Genomic DNA, 20,982 nt, shown 5'->3' on the forward strand with positions numbered 1-20,982 from the left:
TGGGGATAAATCCCCCAGGTTTGGGTAAAAAAATCACTCAGGTTTGGGTAAAAAAATCCCTGGGTTTGGGTAAAAAATCACCCAGGTTTGGGTAAAAAAATCACTCTGATTTTGGGGATAAATCCCCCAGGTTTGGGTAAAAAAATCACCCAGATTTGGGTAAAAAATCACTCAGATTTTGGGGATAAATCCACCAGATTTGGGTAAAAAAATCACCCAGATTTGGGTAAAAAATCCTTGGGTTTGGGTAAAAAATCACCCAGGTTTGGGTAAAAAAATCACTCTGATTTTGGGGATAAATCCCCCAGGTTTGGGTAAAAAAATCACCCAGATTTGGGTAAAAAATCACTCAGATTTTGGGGATAAATCCACCAGATTTGGGTAAAAAATTCCCCAGATTTAGGAATAAAATTCCCCTGGGTTTGGGTAAAAAAAATCCCCCATGTTTTGGGGATAAATCCTCTGGGTTTGGGTAAAAAAGTCCCCCAGGTTTTGGGGATAAATCCTCCAGATTTGGGTAAAAATTTCCCCAGGTTTTGGGGATGAAATCCTCCAGTTTTGGGCATAAAAACTCCGGATTTTGGGGGTTAAAAATTCCGGATTTTGGGGTCCCCGGGGGGGGGGCTGGAGACCCCCAGGAACGGGGGGGGGGTGGGGATGAGGAGGAACCCCCGATTGTCCCCGGGGGACCCCCAAAACCTCCCCAAAACCTCCCCAATTCCCTCTCGGGACCCCCCAAAACCTCCCCAATTCGGGACCCCCAAAACCTCCCCAATTCCCTCTCGGGACCCCCCAAAACCTCCCCAATTCGGGACCCCCCAAAACCTCCCCAAAACCTCCCCAATTCCCCTCGGGACCCCCAAAACCTCCCCAATTCCCCCCTCGGGACCCCCCAAACCTCCCCAGTTCCCTCTCGGGACCCCCAAACCTCCCCATTTCCCCAATTCCCCTCTCGGGACCCCCCAAACCTCCCCAATTCCCCTCTCGGGACCCCCCAAACCTCCCCAATTCCCTCTCGGGACCCCCCAAACCTCCCCAATTCGGCCCCATTTCCCCAATTCCCCTCTCGGGACCCCCAAACCTCCCCAATTCTCCCCAATTCCCCCTCGGGACCCCCCAAAACCTCCCCAATTCCTCCCAATTCTCCCCAATTCCCCCCTCGGGACCCCCCAATTCCGCCCCCTCCCCGCGCTCGCGCGCCTCGCGCCGTTTGTCCCCTCGCGGCCGCCGTCCCCCCCCCCCATCCCCGTCCCCCCCCCCCTCTCGCGCGCGTCCGTTACTTTTGTCCCCTCGCGGCCGCCGTTGCCCGCGGCGCGCGCCTCCCCCCCCCCCCCCCCCCCCCCTCCCATTGGCCGGCGCCGGCGGCGCCAACCGGAAGCGGCGCCGTGAGGGAGGGAGCGCGCGGGCGGCGCCGCCATCTTGGCCCGGTGGCGGCCGTGGCGGCGCTCGGGACCCGCGGCGGCCCCGCCATGGCCGCGAACCTCGGCGACCAGCGCGAGTGGTGAGGGCGGCACCGGCAGGGCCGCGGGGAGGGAGAGAGGGAGGGAGCGGCGGGCGGGCGGTTGGGGAGCGGCCCGGGCCCCGGGGCGTTCGGCTCTTCCCAGCGCCCCGTCCCGCCGCTCCCTCAGGGCCGCCCCGTTCGCGCTCGGGCCCGGCGCCGGCCCCGCGCGGGAGGAGCCGCCGGCACCCGCCGAGAACCCCGAGTGGGAGAAGGCCCGGCAGGCGCTGGCCAGCATCAGCAAAGCCGCGGCCGGAGGAGCCAAAACAGCGGCGGCGGCGACGGGAGGAGGAGCGCAGGTGAGAGGGGGGGGGGCTGAGGGGATGAGGGGAGCCTGAGGGGCTGGGGGAGCGTTTGGGGGGTTCTTAGGGGCTGGGGGGTGTTTGGGGGGTCCTGAGGGGCCGGGGGGGCTCTGAGGGGTCTTGAGGGGCTGAGGGGAGTCCTGAGGGGCTGGGGGGTGCCTTTTGGGGGAGCCTGAGGGGCTGGGGGGGCTCTGAGGGGCCGGGGGGTGCCTTTGGGGGGTCCTGAGGGGCTGGGGGGGTTCTGAGGGACTGGGGGGGGTCCGGGGGGGTCTCTGAGGGGCCGGGAGGGCTCTGAGGGGACCCTGAGGGACTGGGGGGGGCTCTGAGGGGCTGGGGGGGTCCTGAGGGACTGGGGGGTGTTTGGGGGGTCCTGAGGGGACTCTGAGGGGCGGGAGGGGGGTCCGGGGGGGTCTCTGAGGGGCCGGGGGGGCTCTGAGGGGTTGGGGGGGGTCCTGAGGGGCTGGTGGAGGTTCTGAGGGCCCGGGGGGCTCTGAGGGGTCCTGAGGAGCTGAGGGGGCGTTTGGGGGGTCCTGAGGGGCTGGGGAGAGGCTTTGGGGGCCGGGGGGGCTGGGGGGGGGTTCTGAAGGGTTGGGGGAGCGTTTGGGGGGCTCTAAGGGGTCCTGAGGGGCTGGGGGGGTTCTGAGGGGGCTCTGAGGGGGTTCTGAGGGTCTGGGGGGGGGGTTCTGAGGGGGTTCTGAGGGGCTGGGGGGGGTCCGGGGGGGTTCTGAAGGGTTTGGGGGGCTCTAAGGGGTCCTGAGGGGCTGGTGGGGGTTCTGAGGGGCGGGGGGGGCTCTGAGGGGTCCTGAGGGTCCGGGGGTCCGGTTTGGGGGGCTCTGGGGGGCTCTGGGGCTGTCCGGGAGGGTTTGGGGGTCCCCGGAGGCCTTTGGGGGGAGCCGGGGGGGTTTGAGGGGAGGTCTCGGGGTTTTTTGGGTGTTCTGGGGGGGTTTCAGGGGGGCTGGGGGGGGTTTTTGGGGTTTTGTGGGGTTGTCTGGGGGGGTCTCTGTGTTTGGGGGGGGGTCTCTGTGTTTGGGGGGGGTCTCTGTGTTTGGGGGGTCTCTGGGGGGGTCTCTGTGTTTGTGGGGGTCTCTGGGGGGGTCTCTGGGGGGTCTCTGTGTTTGGGGGGGGTCTCGGGGGGGTCTCTGTGTTTATGGGGGTCTCTGTGTTTGGGGGGGTCTCTGTGTTTGTGGGGGTCTCTGTGTTTATGGGGGTCTCTGTGTTTGTGGGGGTCTCTGTGTTTATGGGGGGTCTCTGGGGGGTCTCTGTGTTTATGGGGGTCTCTGTGTTTTTGTGGGGGGTCTCTGAGGGTCTCTGACGTGCCGTCCCCCCCCCAGTACCCCCCCCCCGCGCAGGGGGACCCCTCTCTGCAGCCGCAGCCCCCCCAGTACTACCAGTGGTACCAACCCTACGGGGGGGGCTACTACCCCTACGGATACTACTACCCACTGGTGAGGGGGAATAAATGGGGCTGGGGGCTTCATGTGGGGCTGGGGGGGCTGGAAATGGGGCTGGGGGCTGCTACCCCTATGGATACTACTACCCACTGGTGAGGGGGAAATGGGGCTGGGGGCTTCACGTGGGGCTGAAATGGGGCTGGGGGCTTCACATGGGGCTGGGGGCTGCTACCCCTACGGATACTACTACCCACTGGTGAGGGGGAAATGGGGCTGGGGGGGCTGCAAATGGGGCTGGGGGCTGGAAATGGGGCTGGGGGGGCTGGAAATGGGGCTGGAGGAGGGTCATTGGCCTGTCCCATTAATTTTGGGGGTGGGGTCCCTGGTTAATTTGGGGAGGGGTCTCTCCCCACAGGGGGTGTACCCTGGCTATGGGGGGGTCTGTGGGTGATTTGGGGGGGGTCTCTGGTTAATTTGGGGAGGGGTCTCTCCCCACAGGGGGTGTACCCCGGTTATGGGGGGTCTCTGGTTAATTTGGGGAGGGGTCTCTCTCACAGGGGGTGTACCCCGGCTATGGGGGGTCTCTGGGTGATTTGGGGGGGTCTCTGGGTGATTTGGGGGGGTCTCTGGGTGATTTGGGGAGGGGTCTCTGGTTAATTGGGGAGGGTCTCTCTCTCACAGGGGGTGTACCCCGGCTATGGGGGGGTCTCTGGTTAATCTGGGGGGTCTCTGGGTGATTTGGGGGGGGTCTCTGGTTAATTGGGGAGGGGTCTGTGGTTAATCTGGGGGGTCTCTCTGGTTAATTTGGGGAGGGGTCTCTCTCACAGGGGGTGTACCCCGGTTATGGGGGGGGTCTGTGGTTAATTGGGGAGGGGTCTCTCTGGTTAATTTGGGGAGGGGTCTCTCCCACAGGGGGTGTACCCCGGTTATGGGGGGTCTGTGGGTGATTTGGGGGGGGTCTCTCTGGTTAATTTGGGGAGGGGTCTCTCTCACAGGGGGTGTACCCCGGTTATGGGGGAGTCTGTGGTTAATTGGGGGGGTCTCTGGGTGATTTGGGGGGGGTCTCTGGTTAATTTGGGGAGGGGTCTCTCTCTCACAGGGGGTGTACCCCGGCTATTGGGGGTCTCTCTGGTTAATCTGGGGGTCTCTGGTTAATTGGGGAGGGGTCTCTGGTTAATTTGAGGAGGGGTCTCTCCCCACAGGGGGTGTACCCCGGTTATGGGGGGGTCTGTGGTTAATTGGGGGGGTCTCTGTGGTTAATTTGGGGAGGGGTCTCTCCCCACAGGGGGTGTACCCCGGTTATGGGGGCTCTCTGCTTAATTTGGGGAGGGGTCTCTCCCCACAGGGGGTGTACCCCGGTTATGGGGGGTCTCTGTGGTTAATCTGGGGGGTCTCTCTGGTTAATTTGGGGAGGGGTCTCTCCCCACAGGGGGTTGTACCCGGTTATGGGGGTCTGTGGTTAATCTGGGGGGTCTCTCTGGTTAATTTGGGGAGGGGTCTCTCCCCACAGGGGGTGTACCCCGGTTATGGGGCGCCCACCGCCCCCTACGCCGCGGGGGGAGGGGCTCCTACGCCGCCGCCCCCCCCCAGCAGCAGCCCCCCGCCCCCCCCCCCAGCAGCAGAGCGGCCTGGGCCAGGTGAGGGGGGCTCGGGGGGGCTCGGGGGGGGTTTTGGGGAGGGGTCTCAGCCCCGGGACCCCCCCCCCTGACCCCTCTGTGCCCCCCCCAGCAGCCCCCGGTGCCCGGCCTGGAGGAGGCGGCGCCGTTCGGGACCCCCCCAGCCCCCCCCACGCCGCCCCCCCCCAGCCGCAGCCCCCTCCCCACGGCGGGGAGGGGCGGGGGGGGGGCGGGGGGACCCCCCCGGGGGGCTCCACCCCCCTACCCCTTCCCCCCACTACGGCGAGGGGCCCCCCCGAAGGGCAAGAAGGGGGGGGGGGCAGCTCTGGAGCCGCATGAAGCGTAAGAGAGGGAGACCCCCGGATTTGGGGAGGGGGCTGGGGGGGGGTGAGGGCGGGAGAACTTCCCTCAATCCTCCCAAATTCACCCCAAATTTACCCCAAATTTACCTGAATTTAGCCCAAATTCACCCAAATTCACCTCAAATTCCTGCCCCAAATTCACCCCAAATTTACCTGAATTTACCCCAAATTTACCCAAATTCACCCCAAATTCCTGACCCAAATTTGACCCAAACTTACCCAATACTGACCTGAATTTACCCCAAATTCCTGCTTCAAATCCCTGCCCAAATTTTACCTAAATTTACCCGAATTTACCCCAAATTTACCCCAAATTCCTGCCCCAAATTCACCCCAAATCCACCCCAAATTCCTGCCCAAATTTACCCCAAATTCACCCGAAATTTTACCCAAATTCATCCCAAATTCACCCCAATTCTGCCCCAAATTCACCTGGATTTACCCCAAATTTACCCAGATTTCTGCCCCAAATTTATCCAAATTCACCCCAAATCCTGCCCAAATTCCTGCCCAAATCCCCCCCAAATCCCCCAAATCCCCCCCAAATCCCCCCCAAATCCCCCCAAATCCCCCCAAATCCCCCCCAAATCCCCCCAAATCCCCCCCAAATCCCCCCAGATCCCCCCAAATCCCCCCAAATCCCCCCCAAACCCCCCAAATCCCCCCAAATCCCCCCCAAATCCCCCAAATCCCCCCAAATCCCCCCCCAAATCCCCCCCAAATCCCCCCAAATCCCCCCAAATCCCCCCAAATCCCCCCCAAATCCCCCCAAATCCCCCCCAAATCCCCCCAAATCCCCCCAATCCCCTCCAAATCCCCCAAATCCCCCCCCAAATCCCCCCAATCCCCCCAAATCCCCCCAAATCCCCCCAAATCCCCCCCTCCCCTCTCCCCACAGAGGCTCCGGGCTCGGGGGTCTCAAGTTCCAGCTGCCCAAGCGCCCCTTTGTGCTGCCCCCTCAAATCCCCCCAAATCCCCCAAATCCCCCCCAAATCCCCCCCAAATCCCCCCCAAATCCCCCCCAAATCCCCCCAAATCCCCCCAAATCCCCCCCAAATCCCCCCAAATCCCCCCAATCCCCCCCAAATCCCCCCCAAATCCCCCCAAATCCCCCCCAAACCCCCCCAAATCCCCCCAGATCCCCCCAAACCCCCCAAATCCCCCCAAATCCCCCCCAAATCCCCCCCAAATCTCCCCTCTCCCCACAGAGGCTCCGGGCTCGGGGGGTCTCAAGTTCCAGCTGCCCAAGCGCCCCTTTGTGCTGCCCCCCCCGGCCTTTGGGAGCAGCCCCGGGGGGGCGGCGCCTTCGGGGGCCTCCCCCGGCCCCGAGAAACTCCACGGGGGGCACGGGTGAGTCTGGGGGGACCCCAAAATCCTGCTGGGAACCCCAAAACCTGCTGGGAACCCCAAAACGGGGAATGGTGCCCAGAAATCACCTCTGGGAACCCCAAAATCACCCTGGGAACCCCAAAACAGGGGAATGGTGCCCAGAAATCACCTCTGGGAACCCAAAAACAGGAAATGGTGCCCAGAAATCACCTCTGGGAACCCCAAAAATCACTGGGGGGGACCCCAAAACCTGCTGGGAACCCCGGGACGGGGAAATGGTGCCCAGAAATCACCCTGGGAACCCCAAAATCACCCTGGGAGCCCCAAAATCACCTCTGGGAACCCCAAAATCACCTCTGGGACCCCCAAAACCTGCTGGGAACCCCGGGACGGGGAAATGGTGCCCAGAAATCACCTCTGGGAACCCCAAAATCACCTCTGGGACCCCCAGAATCACCCTGGGAGCCCCAAAATCACCTCTGGGAACCCCAAAATCACCTCTGGGACCCCCAGAATCACCCTGGGAGCCCCAAAATCACCTCTGGGAACCCCAAAAACCCCAATGGGAAGCAACAGGAGCTCTGTGAGGTCACTCCAGATCCCCGTGGGACACCCCAGATGTGTCTGTGCCCCACAGAGAGCTCTGTGGGTCACCCCAAATCCCTGTGGGGTCACCCCAAATCCCTGTGGGGTCACCCCACACGTGTCTGTGCCCCACAGGGAGCCCCATGGGTCACCCCAGATCCCTGTGGGGTCACCCCAGATCCCTGTGGGTCACCCCAAATCCCTGTGGGGTCACCCCAGCTGTGTCTGTGCCCCATAGGGAGCCCCGTGGGGCAGCAGGCAGGGGTAAACCCGAGGACTGGCCCCCCGAAATGAAGGCTCTGGGTCACTGTGGGTCACCCCAGAGCTCTGTGGGTCACCCCACACATTTCTGTGCCCCATAGGGAGCCCCGTGGGGCAGCAGGCAGGGGGAAACCCGAGGATTGGCCCCCCGAGATGAAGGCTCTGGGTCACCCCACACATTTCTCTCCCCACAGGGAGCCCCGTGGGGCAGCAGGCAGGGGTAAACCCGAGGACTGGCCCCCCGAGATGAAGGCTCTGGGTCACTGTGGGTCACCCCAGATGTTTGTGCCCCACAGAGAGCCCCGTGGGGCAGCAGGGAGGGGTAAACCCGAGGATTGGCCCCCCGAAATGAAGGCTCTGGGTCACCCCACACATTTCTCTCCCCATAGGGAGCCCCGTGGGGCAGCAGGAAGGGGGAAACCCGAGGACTGGCCCCCTGAGATGAAGGCGTACGTGCAGCGCTGCTTCACGGCCTGCGAGTCCGAGGAGGACAAGGACAGGACGGAGAAGCTGCTGAAGGAGCTGCTGCAGGCGCGGCTCCAGGACGGATCCGCCTTCACCATCGACTGGAGCCGCGAGCCCCTGCCCGGGTGAGAGCACAGGGGGGCTGGGGACCCCCAAAAACAGCGGGGAAAACTGCCCTGGGGACCCCAAAACACGGGGAGAGGGGCTGGGGAACCCCAAAAACACCAGGAGAGGGGCTGGGGAACCCCAAACACGGGGGGAAACGGGGCTGGGGACCCCGAAAACACCAGGAGAGGGGCTGGGGACCCCAAAAACACCAGGAGAGGGGCTGGGGAACCCCAAAACACGGGGAGAGGGGCTGGGGAACCCCAAAAACAGCGGGAGAGGGGGTGGGGGACCCCAAAAACACCGGGACAGGGGCTGGGGATCCCAAACACGGGGGGACAGGGGCTGGGGAACCCCAAAACAGCGGAAGAGGGGCTGGGGACCCTGAAACATGGGGAAAATCCTACACTGGGAGCCCCAAAAACACTGGGAGAGGGGCTGGGGACCCCAAACACGGGGAAACTGCCCAGGGGACCCCGAAAACACCAGGAGAGGGGCTGGGGACCCCCAAACACGGGGGGAAACGGGGCTGGGGACCCCAAAAACACCAAGAGAGGGGCTGGGGACCCCGAAAACACCAGGAGAGGGGCTGGGAACCCCGAAACATGGGGAAAATCCTACACTGGGAGCCCCAAAAACACTGGGAGAGGGGCTGGGGACCCCCAAACACGGGGGGAAATGGGCCTGGGGACCCAAAACACGGGGGAAACGGGGCTGGGGACCCCAAAAACAGCGGGAGAGGGGCCGGGGAACCCCAAAACAGCGGGAGAGGGGCTGGGAACCCAAAAACACCAAGAGAGGGGCTGGGGAACCCCAAAAACACCAGGAGAGGGGCCTGGGAACCCCAAACATGGGGGGGAAACGGGGGCTGGGAACCCCAAAAACAGCGGGAGAGGGGCTGGGGAACCCCAAAAACACCAGGAGAGGGGCCTGGGAACCCCAAAAACACCAAGAGAGGGGCTGGGGAACCCCAAAAACACCAAGAGAGGGGCTGGGGACCCCAAAACAGCGGGAGAGGGGCTGGGGAACCCCAAACACGGGGGGAAACGGGCCTGGGAACCCCAAAACACCAAGAGAGGGGCCTGGGAACCCCAAAAACAGCGGGAGGGGGGGCTGGGGAACCCCAAAAAACACCGGGAGAGGGGGCTGGGGAACCCCCAAACACGGGGAGAGGGGCTGGGGAGCCCCAAAAACACCGGGAGAGGGGCTGGGGAACCCCAAAAACACCAGGAGAGGGGCTGGGAACCCCAAAAACACCAGGAGAGGGGCTGGGGAACCCTGAAACACGGGGGGAAATGGGCCTGGGAACCCCAAAACACCAAGAGAGGGGCTGGGGACCCCCAAACATGGGGAGAGGGGCTGGGGAACCCCAAACACGGGGGGACAGGGGCCTGGGAACCCCCAAAACACCAAGAGAGGGGCTGGGGAACCCCAAAAACACCGGGGAAATACTGCCCAGAATCCCCCCCTAAATTTCACTTGTAACCCCTGGAATTCCAGCTCTGACCCCCCAAAGCCCCCCAAACCCCTCAGCCTGACCCTAAACCCCCCTAAAGCCCCCATCCTGACCCCCAGATCCCCCCAGATCCCCCCAGATCCCCCCAATCCCCCCACCCTGACCCCAATCCCCCCCTGTTCCCCCCAGTTTGGGCCGGGACGGCTCCTCCAGCCCCAAGAAGAAGCGCTGGGAGCTGCCCCCAGCCCGGCCCCGGCCCGGCCCCGGGGCCCCCCCCCAGCCCCTCCCAGCGCCCCCCGGGCTCGGGGGGCCCGGCCCCCGCCCAGAGAGGGGGTCCCGGGGGGTCCCGGGCCCGCGGGGGCGGCGCCTTCCCCACCAAGTTCGGAACAGGAACGTGTTCATGAAGGAGAACAGCTCCTCCTCCAGCGGCTCCCGCTCGCGGTCACGCTCATCGTCACGGTCACCGGGGCGCCGCTGCCGCCGCAGGTGAGACCCCAAACACACCCCAAACCCACCCTGAGACACCCCAAATCCATCCTGAGACCCCAAACCCACCCCAAACCCACCCTAAACCCACCCTAAACCCACCCCAAACCCTCCCGCTCGCGATCGCGCTCATCGTCACGGTCACCAGGGCGCCGCTGCCGCCGCAGGTCAGACCCAAACACACCCTGAGACACCCCAAAAAACACCCCAAATCCATCCTGAGACCCTAAACCCACCCTGAGACACCCCAAAAACCCCCTGAGACCCCAAACCCACCCTGAGACACCCCAAAAACATCCTGAGACACCCCAAACCCACCCCAAACCCACCCCAAACCCACCCCAAACCCTCCCGCTCGCGATCGCGCTCATCGTCACGGTCACCGGGGCGCCGCTGCCGCCGCAGGTGAGACCCCAAACAATCCTGAGACACCCCAAACCCACCCCAAATCCATCCTGAGACCCTAAACCCACCCTAAACCCACCCCAAACCCACCCCAAAAACCCCAAACCCACCCCAAACACACCCCAAACCCACCCCAAACCCTCCCGCTCGCGGTCACGCTCATCGTCACGCTCACCGGGGCGCCGCTGCCGCCGCAGGTGAGACCCCAAAAACATCCTGAGACCCCAAACCCACCCCAAACCCACCCCAAAAACCCCAAACCCACCCCAAACACACCCCAAAAACCCAAACCCACCCCAAACCCTCCCGCTCGCGGTCACGCTCATCGTCACGGTCACCGGGGCGCCGCTGCCGCCGCAGGTCAGACCCCAAACACATCCTGAGACCCCAAAAAACCCCTAAACCCACCCCAAACCCACCCCAAAAACCCCAAACCCACCCCAAACCCACCCCAAACCCTCCCGCTCGCGGTCACGCTCATCGTCACGGTCACCAGGGCGCCGCTGCCGCCGCAGGTCAGACCCCAAAACCATCCTGAGACACCCCAAAAACACCCCAAACCCATCCTGAGACCCCAAACCCACCCCAAACCCACCCCAAAAACCCCAAACCCACCCTAAACCCACCCCAAACCCACCCCAAAACCCACCCCAAAAACCCCAAACCCACCCCAAACCCTCCCGCTCGCGGTCGCGCTCATCGTCACGGTCACCGGGGCGCCGCTGCCGCCGCAGGTGAGACCCCAAAAACATCCTGAGACACCCCAAACCCACCCCAAATCCATCCTGAGACCCCAAAAACACCCCAAACCCACCCCAAAAACCCCAAACCCACCCCAAACCCACCCCAAACCCACCCTGAGACCCCAAACCCACCCTAAACCCACCCTGAAACACCCCAAAAACCCCAAATCCTCCTCCCGTGTCCGGCTCCCCTCCCGCTCCTTCCCCCCTGGGCTGCTGCCACCCCACAACCCCCTCGGGACCCCCCCCAGTTCCCTCCCAGTTCCCCCAGTTCCCTCCCCAGTCCCTCCCAGTTCCCTCCCAGTTCCCAGTCCCTCCCAGTCCCTCTCCCCAGTCCCTCCCCAGTCCCCCCAGTCCCTCCCAGTCCCCCCAGTTCCAGCTCCGCTGTCCCCCCAGTCCCCCCAATCCCTCCCAGTCCCCCCAGTCCCTCCCAGTTCCCCCAGTCCCTCTCCCCAGTCCCTCCCAGTCCCCCCAATTCCCCCCAGTCCCTCCCAGTCCCCCCAGTCCCTCCCCAGTCCCCCCAGTCCCTCCCAGTCCCTCCCAGTCCCCCCAGTTCCTCTCCCCAGTCCCCCCAGTCCCTTCCCAGTCCCTCCCAGTCCCTCCCAGTTCCCCCAGTTCCTCTCCCCAGTCCCTCCCAGTCCCCCCAGTCCCCCCCCAGTCCACCCCAGTCCCCCCAGTCCCCCTCCCAGTCCACCCCAGTCCCCCCAGTTCCCCCAGTCCCCCCAGTTCCCCCAGTTCCTGTCCCCAGTCCCTCCCAGTCCCCCCAATCCCCTCCCAGTCCCCCCAGTTCCAGCTCCGCTGTCCTCCCAGTTTCCCCAATCTCTTCCCAGTCCCTCCCAGTTCCCCCAGTCCCTCCCAGTCCCTCCCAGTCCCCCCAATCCCCTCCCAGTCCCCCCAGTTCCTCTCCCCAGTCTCCCCAGTCCCTCCCAGTCCCCCCAGTTCCCCCAGTTCCAGCTCCACTCTCCCCCAGTGACTCCGACTCGGACTCGTCGGCTTCGGGGGCCGAGCCCCGGCCCGGGGGGCGCAGGGGGGGCCCCCCCAAACCCCGCGGCCGGGGGGGGACCCCTGGAACGGGGCCGGGCACGGGCCCAGCGCGGCAAGAGGTACTGGGGGCACTGGGAGGGACTGGGGGGACTGGGGAGAGGTACTGGGAGGACTGGGAGGACTGGGAGGGACTGGGGGGACTGGGGAGAGGGACTGGAGGACTGGGGAGAGGTACTGGGGAACTGGGAGGGACTGGGGGGACTGGGGGGACTGGGGAGAGGTACTGGGGGCACTGGGAGGGGACTGGGGGGACTGGGGGGACTGGGGAGAGGTACTGGGGGCACTGGGAGGGACTGGGGGGACTGGGGGGACTGGGGAGAGGGACTGGGGGGACTGGGGAGAGGTACTGGGGGAACTGGGAGGGACTGGGGGGACTGGGGGGACTGGGGAGAGGGACTGGGGGGAACTGGGGATGGACTGGGGAGAGGTACTGGGGGGACTGGGAGGGACTTGGGGGACTGGAGGGACTGGGGGGACTGGGAGGGACTGGGAGGGACTGGGAAGGGATTGGGGGGAGACTGGGAGGGACTGCGGATGGACTGGGAGGGACTGGGGGGACTGGGAGGGACTGGGAGGGGATTGGGAGGGGATTAGGATGAACTGGGGAGGGACTGGAAGGGAACTGGGAGGGGATTGGGGTGACTGGGACGAGGCCGTTTCCCCCAAATTGGGGATTTTTCAATCCCTGTTCATTCCCCCATCCCATTGTTGATTTATTTTATTTATTTTATTTGTTTTATTTATTTTATTTATTTTATTTATTTTATTTTATTTATTTTATTTATTTGATTTATTTGATTTATTTGATTTATTTATTTGAATTATTTGATTTATTTGATTTATTTGATTTGTTTGATTTGTTTGATTTATTTGATTTATTTGATTTGTTTGATTTGTTTGATTTATTTGATTTATTTGATTAATTTGATTTATTTGATTTATTTGATTTGTTTGATTTGTTTGATTTGTTTGATTTATTTGATTTATTTTATTTATTTGATTTGTTTGATTTGTTTGATTTATTTGATTTATTTGATTTGTTTGATTTATTTGATTTATTTTATTTATTTGATTTGTTTGATTTGTTTGATTTGTTTGATTTGTTTGATTTGTTTGATTTATTTATTTGATTTATTTGATTTGTTTGATTTATATTTGATTTATTTGATTTATTTGATTTATTTGATGTATTTTATCCATCCCCCCCAGGCCGGAGCCGGGTCCCCCCCGCCGCGCTCGCCGCCGGCCGCCCCCCCGACCCCGAGGACCCCGAGCGGGAGCTGCGGCGCCAGCGCCGGGCCCAGCGCTTCCAGGGGGGGGGCAACCCGGGGGGGGACACCCCAAAAAAAACCCGGCCCAACCCCCCCCCGGCCCCGGGGAGCCCCCCCGGGCCCGGCCCCGCCGAGGGCTTGGACTGGGACCAGCTCAAGATCCTGGGAACCTGCCAGGAGGTGACCAAACGGTACCTGAGACTCACCTGTGCTCCTGACCCGGCTACTGTGAGACCTGTGCCTGTGAGTGACCTGAAACACCCCAAATTCACCCCAAAATCCATCCTCAAACCATCCTGAACCCACCCCAAACCCATCCCAAACCACCCCAAACCCATCCCAAACGTTACCTGAGGCTCACCTGTGATCCTGACCCAGCTACTGTGAGACCTGTGCCTGTGAGTGACTGAAAATATCCCAAATTCACCCCAAAATCCATCCTGAAACCATCCCAAACCCGTCCCAAACCCACCCCAAACCCACCCCAACGTTACCTGAGACTCACCTGTGCTCCTGACCCGGCTACTGTGAGACCTGTGCCTGTGAGTGACCTAAAACACCCCAAATCCATCCTGAAACACCCCAAAATCCATCCTGAAACCATCCCAAACCACCCCAAACCCACCCCAAACGGTACCTGAGACTCACCTGTGCTCCTGACCCGGCCACTGTGAGACCTGTGCCTGTGAGTGACCTGAAACACCCCAAATTCACCCCAAAATCCATCCCAAATCCATCCTGAAACCATCCCAAATCCATCCTGAAACACCCCAAAATCCATCCTGAAACCATCCCAAACCCACCCCAAACCCACCCCAAACGGTACCTGAGGCTCACCTGTGCTCCTGACCCGGCCACCGTGAGACCTGTGCCTGTGAGTGACCTAAAACACCCCAAATTCACCCCAAAATCCATCCTGAAACCATCCTGAAACCATCCCAAATCCATCCTGAAACCACCCCAAACCCACCCCAAACCCACCCCAAATGGTACCTGAGGCTCACCTGTGCTCCTGACCCGGCCACCGTGAGACCTGTGCCTGTGAGTGACTGAAAATACCCCAAATTCACCCCAAAATCCATCCCAAACCCATCCTGAACCCATCCTGAAACACCCCAAACCCACCCCAAACCCACCCCAAACGTTACCTGAGACTCACCTGTGCTCCTGACCCGGCCACCGTGAGACCTGTGCCTGTGAGTGACCTAAAACACCCCAAAATCCATCCTGAAACCATCCCAAACCCACCCCAAACCCACCCCAAACGGTACCTGAGGCTCACCTGTGCTCCTGACCCGGCCACTGTGAGACCTGTGCCTGTGAGTGACCTGAAACCATCCTGAAACACCCCAAAACCCATCCCAAACCCATCCTGAACCCACCCCAAACCCACCCCAAACCCATCCCAAACGGTACCTGAGACTCACCTGTGCTCCTGACCCGGCCACTGTGAGACCTGTGCCTGTGAGTGACCTAAAACACCCCAAATTCACCCCAAATCCACCCCCAAATCCATCCTGAAACCATCCTGAAACACCCCAAACCCACCCCAAACCCACCCCAAACCCATCCAAACGGTACCTGAGGCTCACCTGTGCTCCTGACCCAGCTACTGTGAGACCTGTGCCTGTGAGTGACTGAAAATATCCCAAATTCACCCCAAAATCCATCCTGGAACACCCCAAAATCCATCCTGAAACACCCCAAAATCCATCCCAAACCCATCCTGAAACCATCCCAAACCCACCCCAAACCCACCCCAAATGGTACCTGAGACTCACCTGTGCTCCTGACCCGGCCACTGTGAGACCTGTGCCTGTGAGTGACCTAAAACACCCCAAATTCACCCCAAAATCCATCCCAAATCCATCCTGAAACCATCCCAAACCCCCCCTGACCCCCCAAGTCCCCCCCTGTCCCTCCCTGACCCCCCCTGACCCCCCAAACCCCCCCTGACCCCCCAAACCCCCCCTGACCCCCCCAAACCCCCCCTGACCCCCCTGTCCCTCCAAACCCCCCCTGTTTCCCCCTGACCCCCCTGACCCCCCTGTCCCCCCTGACCCCCCCTGACCCCCCAAACCCCCCTGACCCCCCAAACCCCCCCTGACCCCCCCTGACCCCCCTGACCCCCCCTGTCCCCCCCTGTCCCCCCAGGTTCTGCGCCAGGCTCTGGCTCTGGTTCGCTCCCATTGGCAGCAGCACCGCGACTACGCCTGGGCCTGCGAGCAGCTGAAATCCTGCGCCAGGACCTGACGGTCGGGGGGCTTTGGGGGGGATTTGGGGGGGCTTTGGGGGGTCCTGGGGGGCTTTGGGGGGGCTTGGGGGGGGTCCTGGGGGGGTCCTGGGGGGGCTCGGGGGGGTCCTGGGGGGGATCTGAGGAGGTTTGAGGGGGTCTCAGGGGGGTTTGAGGGGGTCTCGGGGGGGTTTGAGGGGGGGGTTTGGGGTTCTCAGCTGATTTTTGGGGTGGTCACTGGATTTTGGGGGGGGTCCCAGGTGATTTTTGGGGTGGTCCCAGGTGATTTTTGGGGTGGTCCCAGGTGATTTTTGGGGTGGTCACTGGGATTTTTGGGGGGGGTCCCAGGTGATTTTGGGGGGGGTCCCAGGTGATTTTGGGGGGGTCCCAGGTGATTCTGGTTGCCCTGGGTTGGCTGCCCTGGGTTTTGAGTTTCCCTGCTTCATTTTGGGACCCCTCCCCATCTCCTGGGACCCCTCCCCATGTCCTGGGACCCCTCCCCATCTCCTGGGACCCCTCCCCGAATTGTCGCCCCCTCCCCATGTCCTGGGACCCCTCCCCATGTCCTGAGACCCCTCCCCAAATTGTCCCCCCCTCCCCATGTTTGAGACCCCTCCCCATGTCCTGAGACCCCTCCCCATGTCCTGAGACCCCTCCCCGAATTGTCCCCCCCTCCCCATGTCCTGAGACCCCTCCCCGAATTGTCCCCCCCCCCTCCCCATGTCCTGAGACCCCTCCCCGAATTGTCCCCCCCCTCCCCAGGTCCAGGGCGTCCGCACCGAGTTCACCGTTGAGGTTTACGAGGCTCACGCCCGCATCGCCCTGGAGAAGGTGGGGCAGAGCTCCGGGGGGGGCTCTGGGGGGGGCTCTGGGGACCCCCCGGGTTTGGGGAGGGGTCCCTGAGGGTCCCGGCTGCCCCCCCAGGGCGACCACGAGGAGTTCAACCAGTGCCAGACGCAGCTGAAGGCGCTGTACGGGGAGAACCTGCCCGGCTGCGTGGGCGAGTTCACGGCGTACCGGATCCTCTACTGCATGTTCACCAACAACTCCCGGAGGTCAGCGGGGTCCCCAAAACCCCGGGGGGGTCCCCAAAACCCCGGGGGGGTCCCCAGAACCTCGGGAGGGTCCCTGGAGCTCCAGGGGCTCCCCCAGAATTTTTGGGGGGGCTCTCAGTGACCTCGCCAGCTCCGTCCACTGAGGCTGGAGCTGCTGGACCCTGATGAGCTCAGGGTGACTTTGTCCCCAAAAGGGACCCCAAGATTTGACCTCAGTGACCCCAGTGACCCCAGTGACCCCTCAGTGACCCCAGTGACCCCTCAGTGACCCTGTGACCCCCCTGTCCCACACAGAACTGACCACGGAGCTGGCCCTGCTGCCCCCGTCTCTCCGCTCTGACCCCGCCGTGTCCCACGCCCTGGCCCTTCGCGCCGCCTGGGCCCTGGGGCTCTACAGCCGCTTCTTCCGCCTGCACGGCTCGGCCCCGGCCATGGGCCCGCGCCTCATCGACCTCTTCGCCGAGCGCGAGCGGCGCCGCGCCCTGCGCGCCATCATCAAGGCGTAGGTGGGGCCGGGGGGCGCGGGGGGGCGGGGGTGGGGGCGGCCCCGAGGTGAGTGAGGGGCTCCTGGGGGGAGGGGAGGGGATCCCAGGGGTTGTGGGCATTGATGGGTACAGGGAAACCCCCTGTGTTCCATATATGGGCATGGGGAAACCCCCTGTGTTCCATATATGGGCATGGGGATACCCCTGTTATCCTTATATGGGCATGGGGATACCCCTGTTATCCATATATGGGCATGGGGATACCCCTGTTATCCATATATGGGCATGGGGAAATCCCTGTTATCCATATATGGGCATGGGGATACCCCTGTTATCCATATATGGGCATGGGGATACCCCTGTGTTCCATATATGGGCATGGGGATACCCCTGTTATCCATATATGGGCATGGGGATACCCCTGTTATCCATATATGGGCATGGGGAAATCCCTTATCTTTATATGGACATGGGGAGACCCCTGTGTTCCATATATGGGCATGGGGAAATCCCTGTTATCCATATTTGGGCATGGGGATACCCCTGTTATCCATATATGGGCATGGGGATACCCCTGTTATCCTTATATGGGCATGGGGATACCCCTGTGTTCCATATATGGGCATGGGGAGACCCCTGTTATCCATATATGGGCATGGGGAAATCCCTGTTATCCATATATGGGCATGGGGAGACCCCCTGTGTTCCATATATGGACATGGGGATACCCCCTGTGTTCCATATATGGGCATGGGGATACCCCTGTTATCCATATATGGGCATGGGGATACCTCTGTGTTCCATATATGGGCATGGGGAGACCCTTGTTATCCATATATGGACATGGGGATACCCTTGTTATCCATATATGGACATGGGGATCCCCCTTATCTTTATATGGGCATGGGGATACCTCTGTTATCCATATATGGACATGGGGAGACCCCTGTTATCCATATATGGGCATGGGGATCCCCCTGTGTTCCATATATGGACATGGGGAAATCCCTGTTATCCATATATGGACATGGGGATACCCCTGTGTTCCATATATGGGCATGGGGATACCCCATTTTCCATATAAGGGCATAGGGAACCCCCTGTGGTTTCCATATATGGGCATAGGGATACCCCTGTGGTTTCCATATATGGGCATGGGGATACCCCTGTTATCCATATATGGGCATGGGGAGACCCCTGTTATCCATATATGGGCATGGGGAAATCCCTGTGTTCCATATATGGACATGGGGAAATCCCTGTTATCCATATATGGACATGGGGATACCCCTGTGTTCCATATATGGGCATGGGGAAGCCCCTGTGGTTTCCATATATGGATATGGGGAAATCCCTGTATTCCATATATGGACATGGGGAACCCCATTTGTGCCCCACATTGGGGTGAGGCTCCTGCTGAGCCCCCGTTAATGGGGGGAATCCCCCACTGATGGGGCTGGACCCCAACTTATGGGGCTGAACCTGCACTGATGGGGCTGGACCCCAGTTATGGGGCTGAACCCCCTCAGTTCTATGGGGCTGAGCCCTCACTTATGGGGCTGTGCCCCAGTTATGGGGCTGAAACCCCCCCTTATGGGGCTGTGCCCCCACTGCTGGGGCTGTGCCTCACTTATGGGCTGTGCCCCCCCTCAGTTTTATGGGGCTGAGCCCTCACTTATGGGGCTGTGCCCCAGTTATGGGGCTTAAACCCCCCACTGGTGGGGGCTTGTGCCCCCCTCAGTTCTATGGGGCTGGACCCCCCGATCTGGGGCTGAGCTCTCCTTTATGGGGTGCCAGTCCCCCGCTGTGGGGTTGGACCCCCCGCCACGGTGCTGAGCCTTTGTCTGTGGGGCTGAGCCCTCTGTGGGGTGACGTGGGACCGGCTCTCTCTCCATGGGGCTGAGCCTCTCTCCATGGGGCCGAGTCCCCCGCTATGGGGCTCAGCTCCTCTCCATGGGGCTGAGCCTCTCTCCGTGGGGCCGAGCTCCTCTCCATGGGGCTGAGCCCCTCACTATGGAACTGGGTCCCTCTCCGTGGGGCCGAGCTCCTCTCCGTGGGGCCGAGTCCCCGCTATGGGGCTGAGCCCCTCTCCATGGGGCCGAGCTCCTCTCCATGGGGCCGAGTCCCCGCTCTGGGGCCGAGCTCCTCTCCATGGGGCTGAGCCCCCCGCTATGGGGCCGAGCTCCTCTCCGTGGGGCCGAGCCCCCGCTATGGGGCTGAGCTCCTCTCCATGGGGCTGAGCCCCTCTCCGTGGGGCCGAGCTCCTCTCCATGGGGGCCGAGTCCCCGCTATGGGGCTGAGCCCCTCTCCATGGGGCTGAGCCCCCGCTATGGGGCCGAGCTCCTCTCCATGGGGCCGAGTCCCCGCTCTGGGGCCACAGCCCCGTCCCCGGGGGCCGCGGGTGCCCCCCGGGCTCCCCCGGCCCCCCCGGCCTGACCTCCTTCTCTCCCCAGCTACCGCCCGGCGCTGCCGACGGCCCAGCTGGGCCCACTTATGGGGCTGGAGCCCCCCGAGCGCCGCCGCTTCCTGGGGGGGCTGCCCCTCACCTTCACCGGGCCCGACCGCGGCGCCATCGACTGCCGGCAGAGCCTGGCGGCGCTGCCCCACATCTGAGCCTCCGCGACCCACGGCAGCCGCGGCGGGGCCGTGGGCACAGGGAGGGACCCGTGGGGCGCGGATCTGCCCCACGGCCACGGCTGCTGCCCCACGGCGGCTGCCCCACGGCTGCTGCCCCCACGGCTGCTGCGGCTGCCCCACGGCTGCTGCAGAGGAGGGGATTTGGGGTGGGGGATTGATCTGTGGGGCCCAGATCTGCCCCACAGCTGCTGCCTCATGGCTGCTGCCCCATAACCAACCGCTGAGTACAGGATTGGGGGCCAGGGATTGATCTATGGGGCCTGGATCTGCCCCACAGCCGCTGCCCCACAGCTGCTGCCCCATAACCAACCGCTGAGAACAGGATTGGGGGCCAGGGATTGATCTATGGGGCCTGGATCTGCCCCACAGCAACTGCCCCACAGCTGCTGCCCCATAACCAACCGCTGAGAACAGGATTTGGGGTGGGGAACCCACTTGTAGGGCCTGGATCTGCCCCATGGCCGCTGCCCCACGGCTGCCGCCCCATAACCTTCTCTTCCCCCCTCAGCAGCCACAGAAGGGGGGATTTGGGGTGGGGACCGATGTGTGGGGCCGGGATCTGCCCCACGGCTGCTGCCCCACAGCTGCCGCCCCATAACCAACCGCCGAGTACAGGATTTGGGGTGGGGACCGATGTGTGGGGCCGGGATCTGCCCCACGGCCACCTCCTGCCCCACAGCAGCCGCCGGGGGGACGTGGGGCGGGGAGAGGGGCCCGGAGCTGCCCCATAGCGGCTGCCCCATAGCGGCTGCCCCATAGCGACTCTGGGGGGGCCTCAGGGCGGGGGCAGAGCCTCTGCTTGGGGGGGCAGAGCCGCCCCACATTTCCCCCCCCCCATCCCCCAGCTGCGTTTTTAACCGTGCCTCAGTTTCTCTCTCTTCTTCCTGCTGCCGAGGTCTCGGCCCCCGCCCCACGGAGAGACCCCCGCCCCACGGAGGAAGGAGAGACCCACGGAGAGACCCCCAGGCCGCGGCCCCCGCCCCACACGGAGCCTCGACCCCACGGAGAAACCCCCCCGGGACCCCCCCGCCGCCGCCGCCCGCGGAGCCCCCCCCGCCCGCTCCCCGCCCCACCGCAGACTCGGGGGGCTCCCCCCGCGCCCCACAACCGCCCCGGGGGGGCTCGGGGACTCCGCCGCCGCCGCCGCCGCCGCCATCGCTTCTCCTCCTCCTCCCCTGGGTCTTTGCGCTGCTCAAACCCCCCCTTTTTTGGTTCGTATTTAATTTATTTCCACCTCCCCCTCTCCCCCTCCC

General features: G+C 62.8%; 1 protein-coding gene across 1 annotated transcript; it reads left to right on the forward strand.

Moving 5' to 3' along the window:
• The first annotated feature begins 1,346 nt into the window (after window positions 1-1,346).
• Window positions 1,347-20,972, forward strand: LENG8 (leukocyte receptor cluster member 8). The gene is given in 20 exon segments (XM_058859557.1): window positions 1,347-1,501; window positions 1,629-1,797; window positions 3,132-3,245; window positions 4,702-4,828; window positions 4,920-5,036; window positions 5,039-5,149; window positions 6,378-6,519; window positions 7,734-7,934; window positions 9,560-9,614; window positions 9,661-9,751; window positions 9,754-9,856; window positions 11,975-12,055; window positions 12,057-12,115; window positions 13,246-13,562; window positions 15,474-15,555; window positions 15,558-15,574; window positions 16,315-16,383; window positions 16,477-16,724; window positions 16,873-17,109; window positions 19,546-20,972. Coding segments are annotated over 20 exon segments (2,532 nt in total). The 5' UTR covers window positions 1,347-1,469; the 3' UTR covers window positions 19,706-20,972.
• The last annotated feature ends 10 nt before the right edge of the window (window positions 20,973-20,982 follow it).

The sequence above is a fragment of the Poecile atricapillus genome, chromosome 30 (genome assembly GCF_030490865.1).
Source record: "Poecile atricapillus isolate bPoeAtr1 chromosome 30, bPoeAtr1.hap1, whole genome shotgun sequence".
Taxonomy (NCBI): Eukaryota; Metazoa; Chordata; class Aves; order Passeriformes; family Paridae; genus Poecile; species Poecile atricapillus.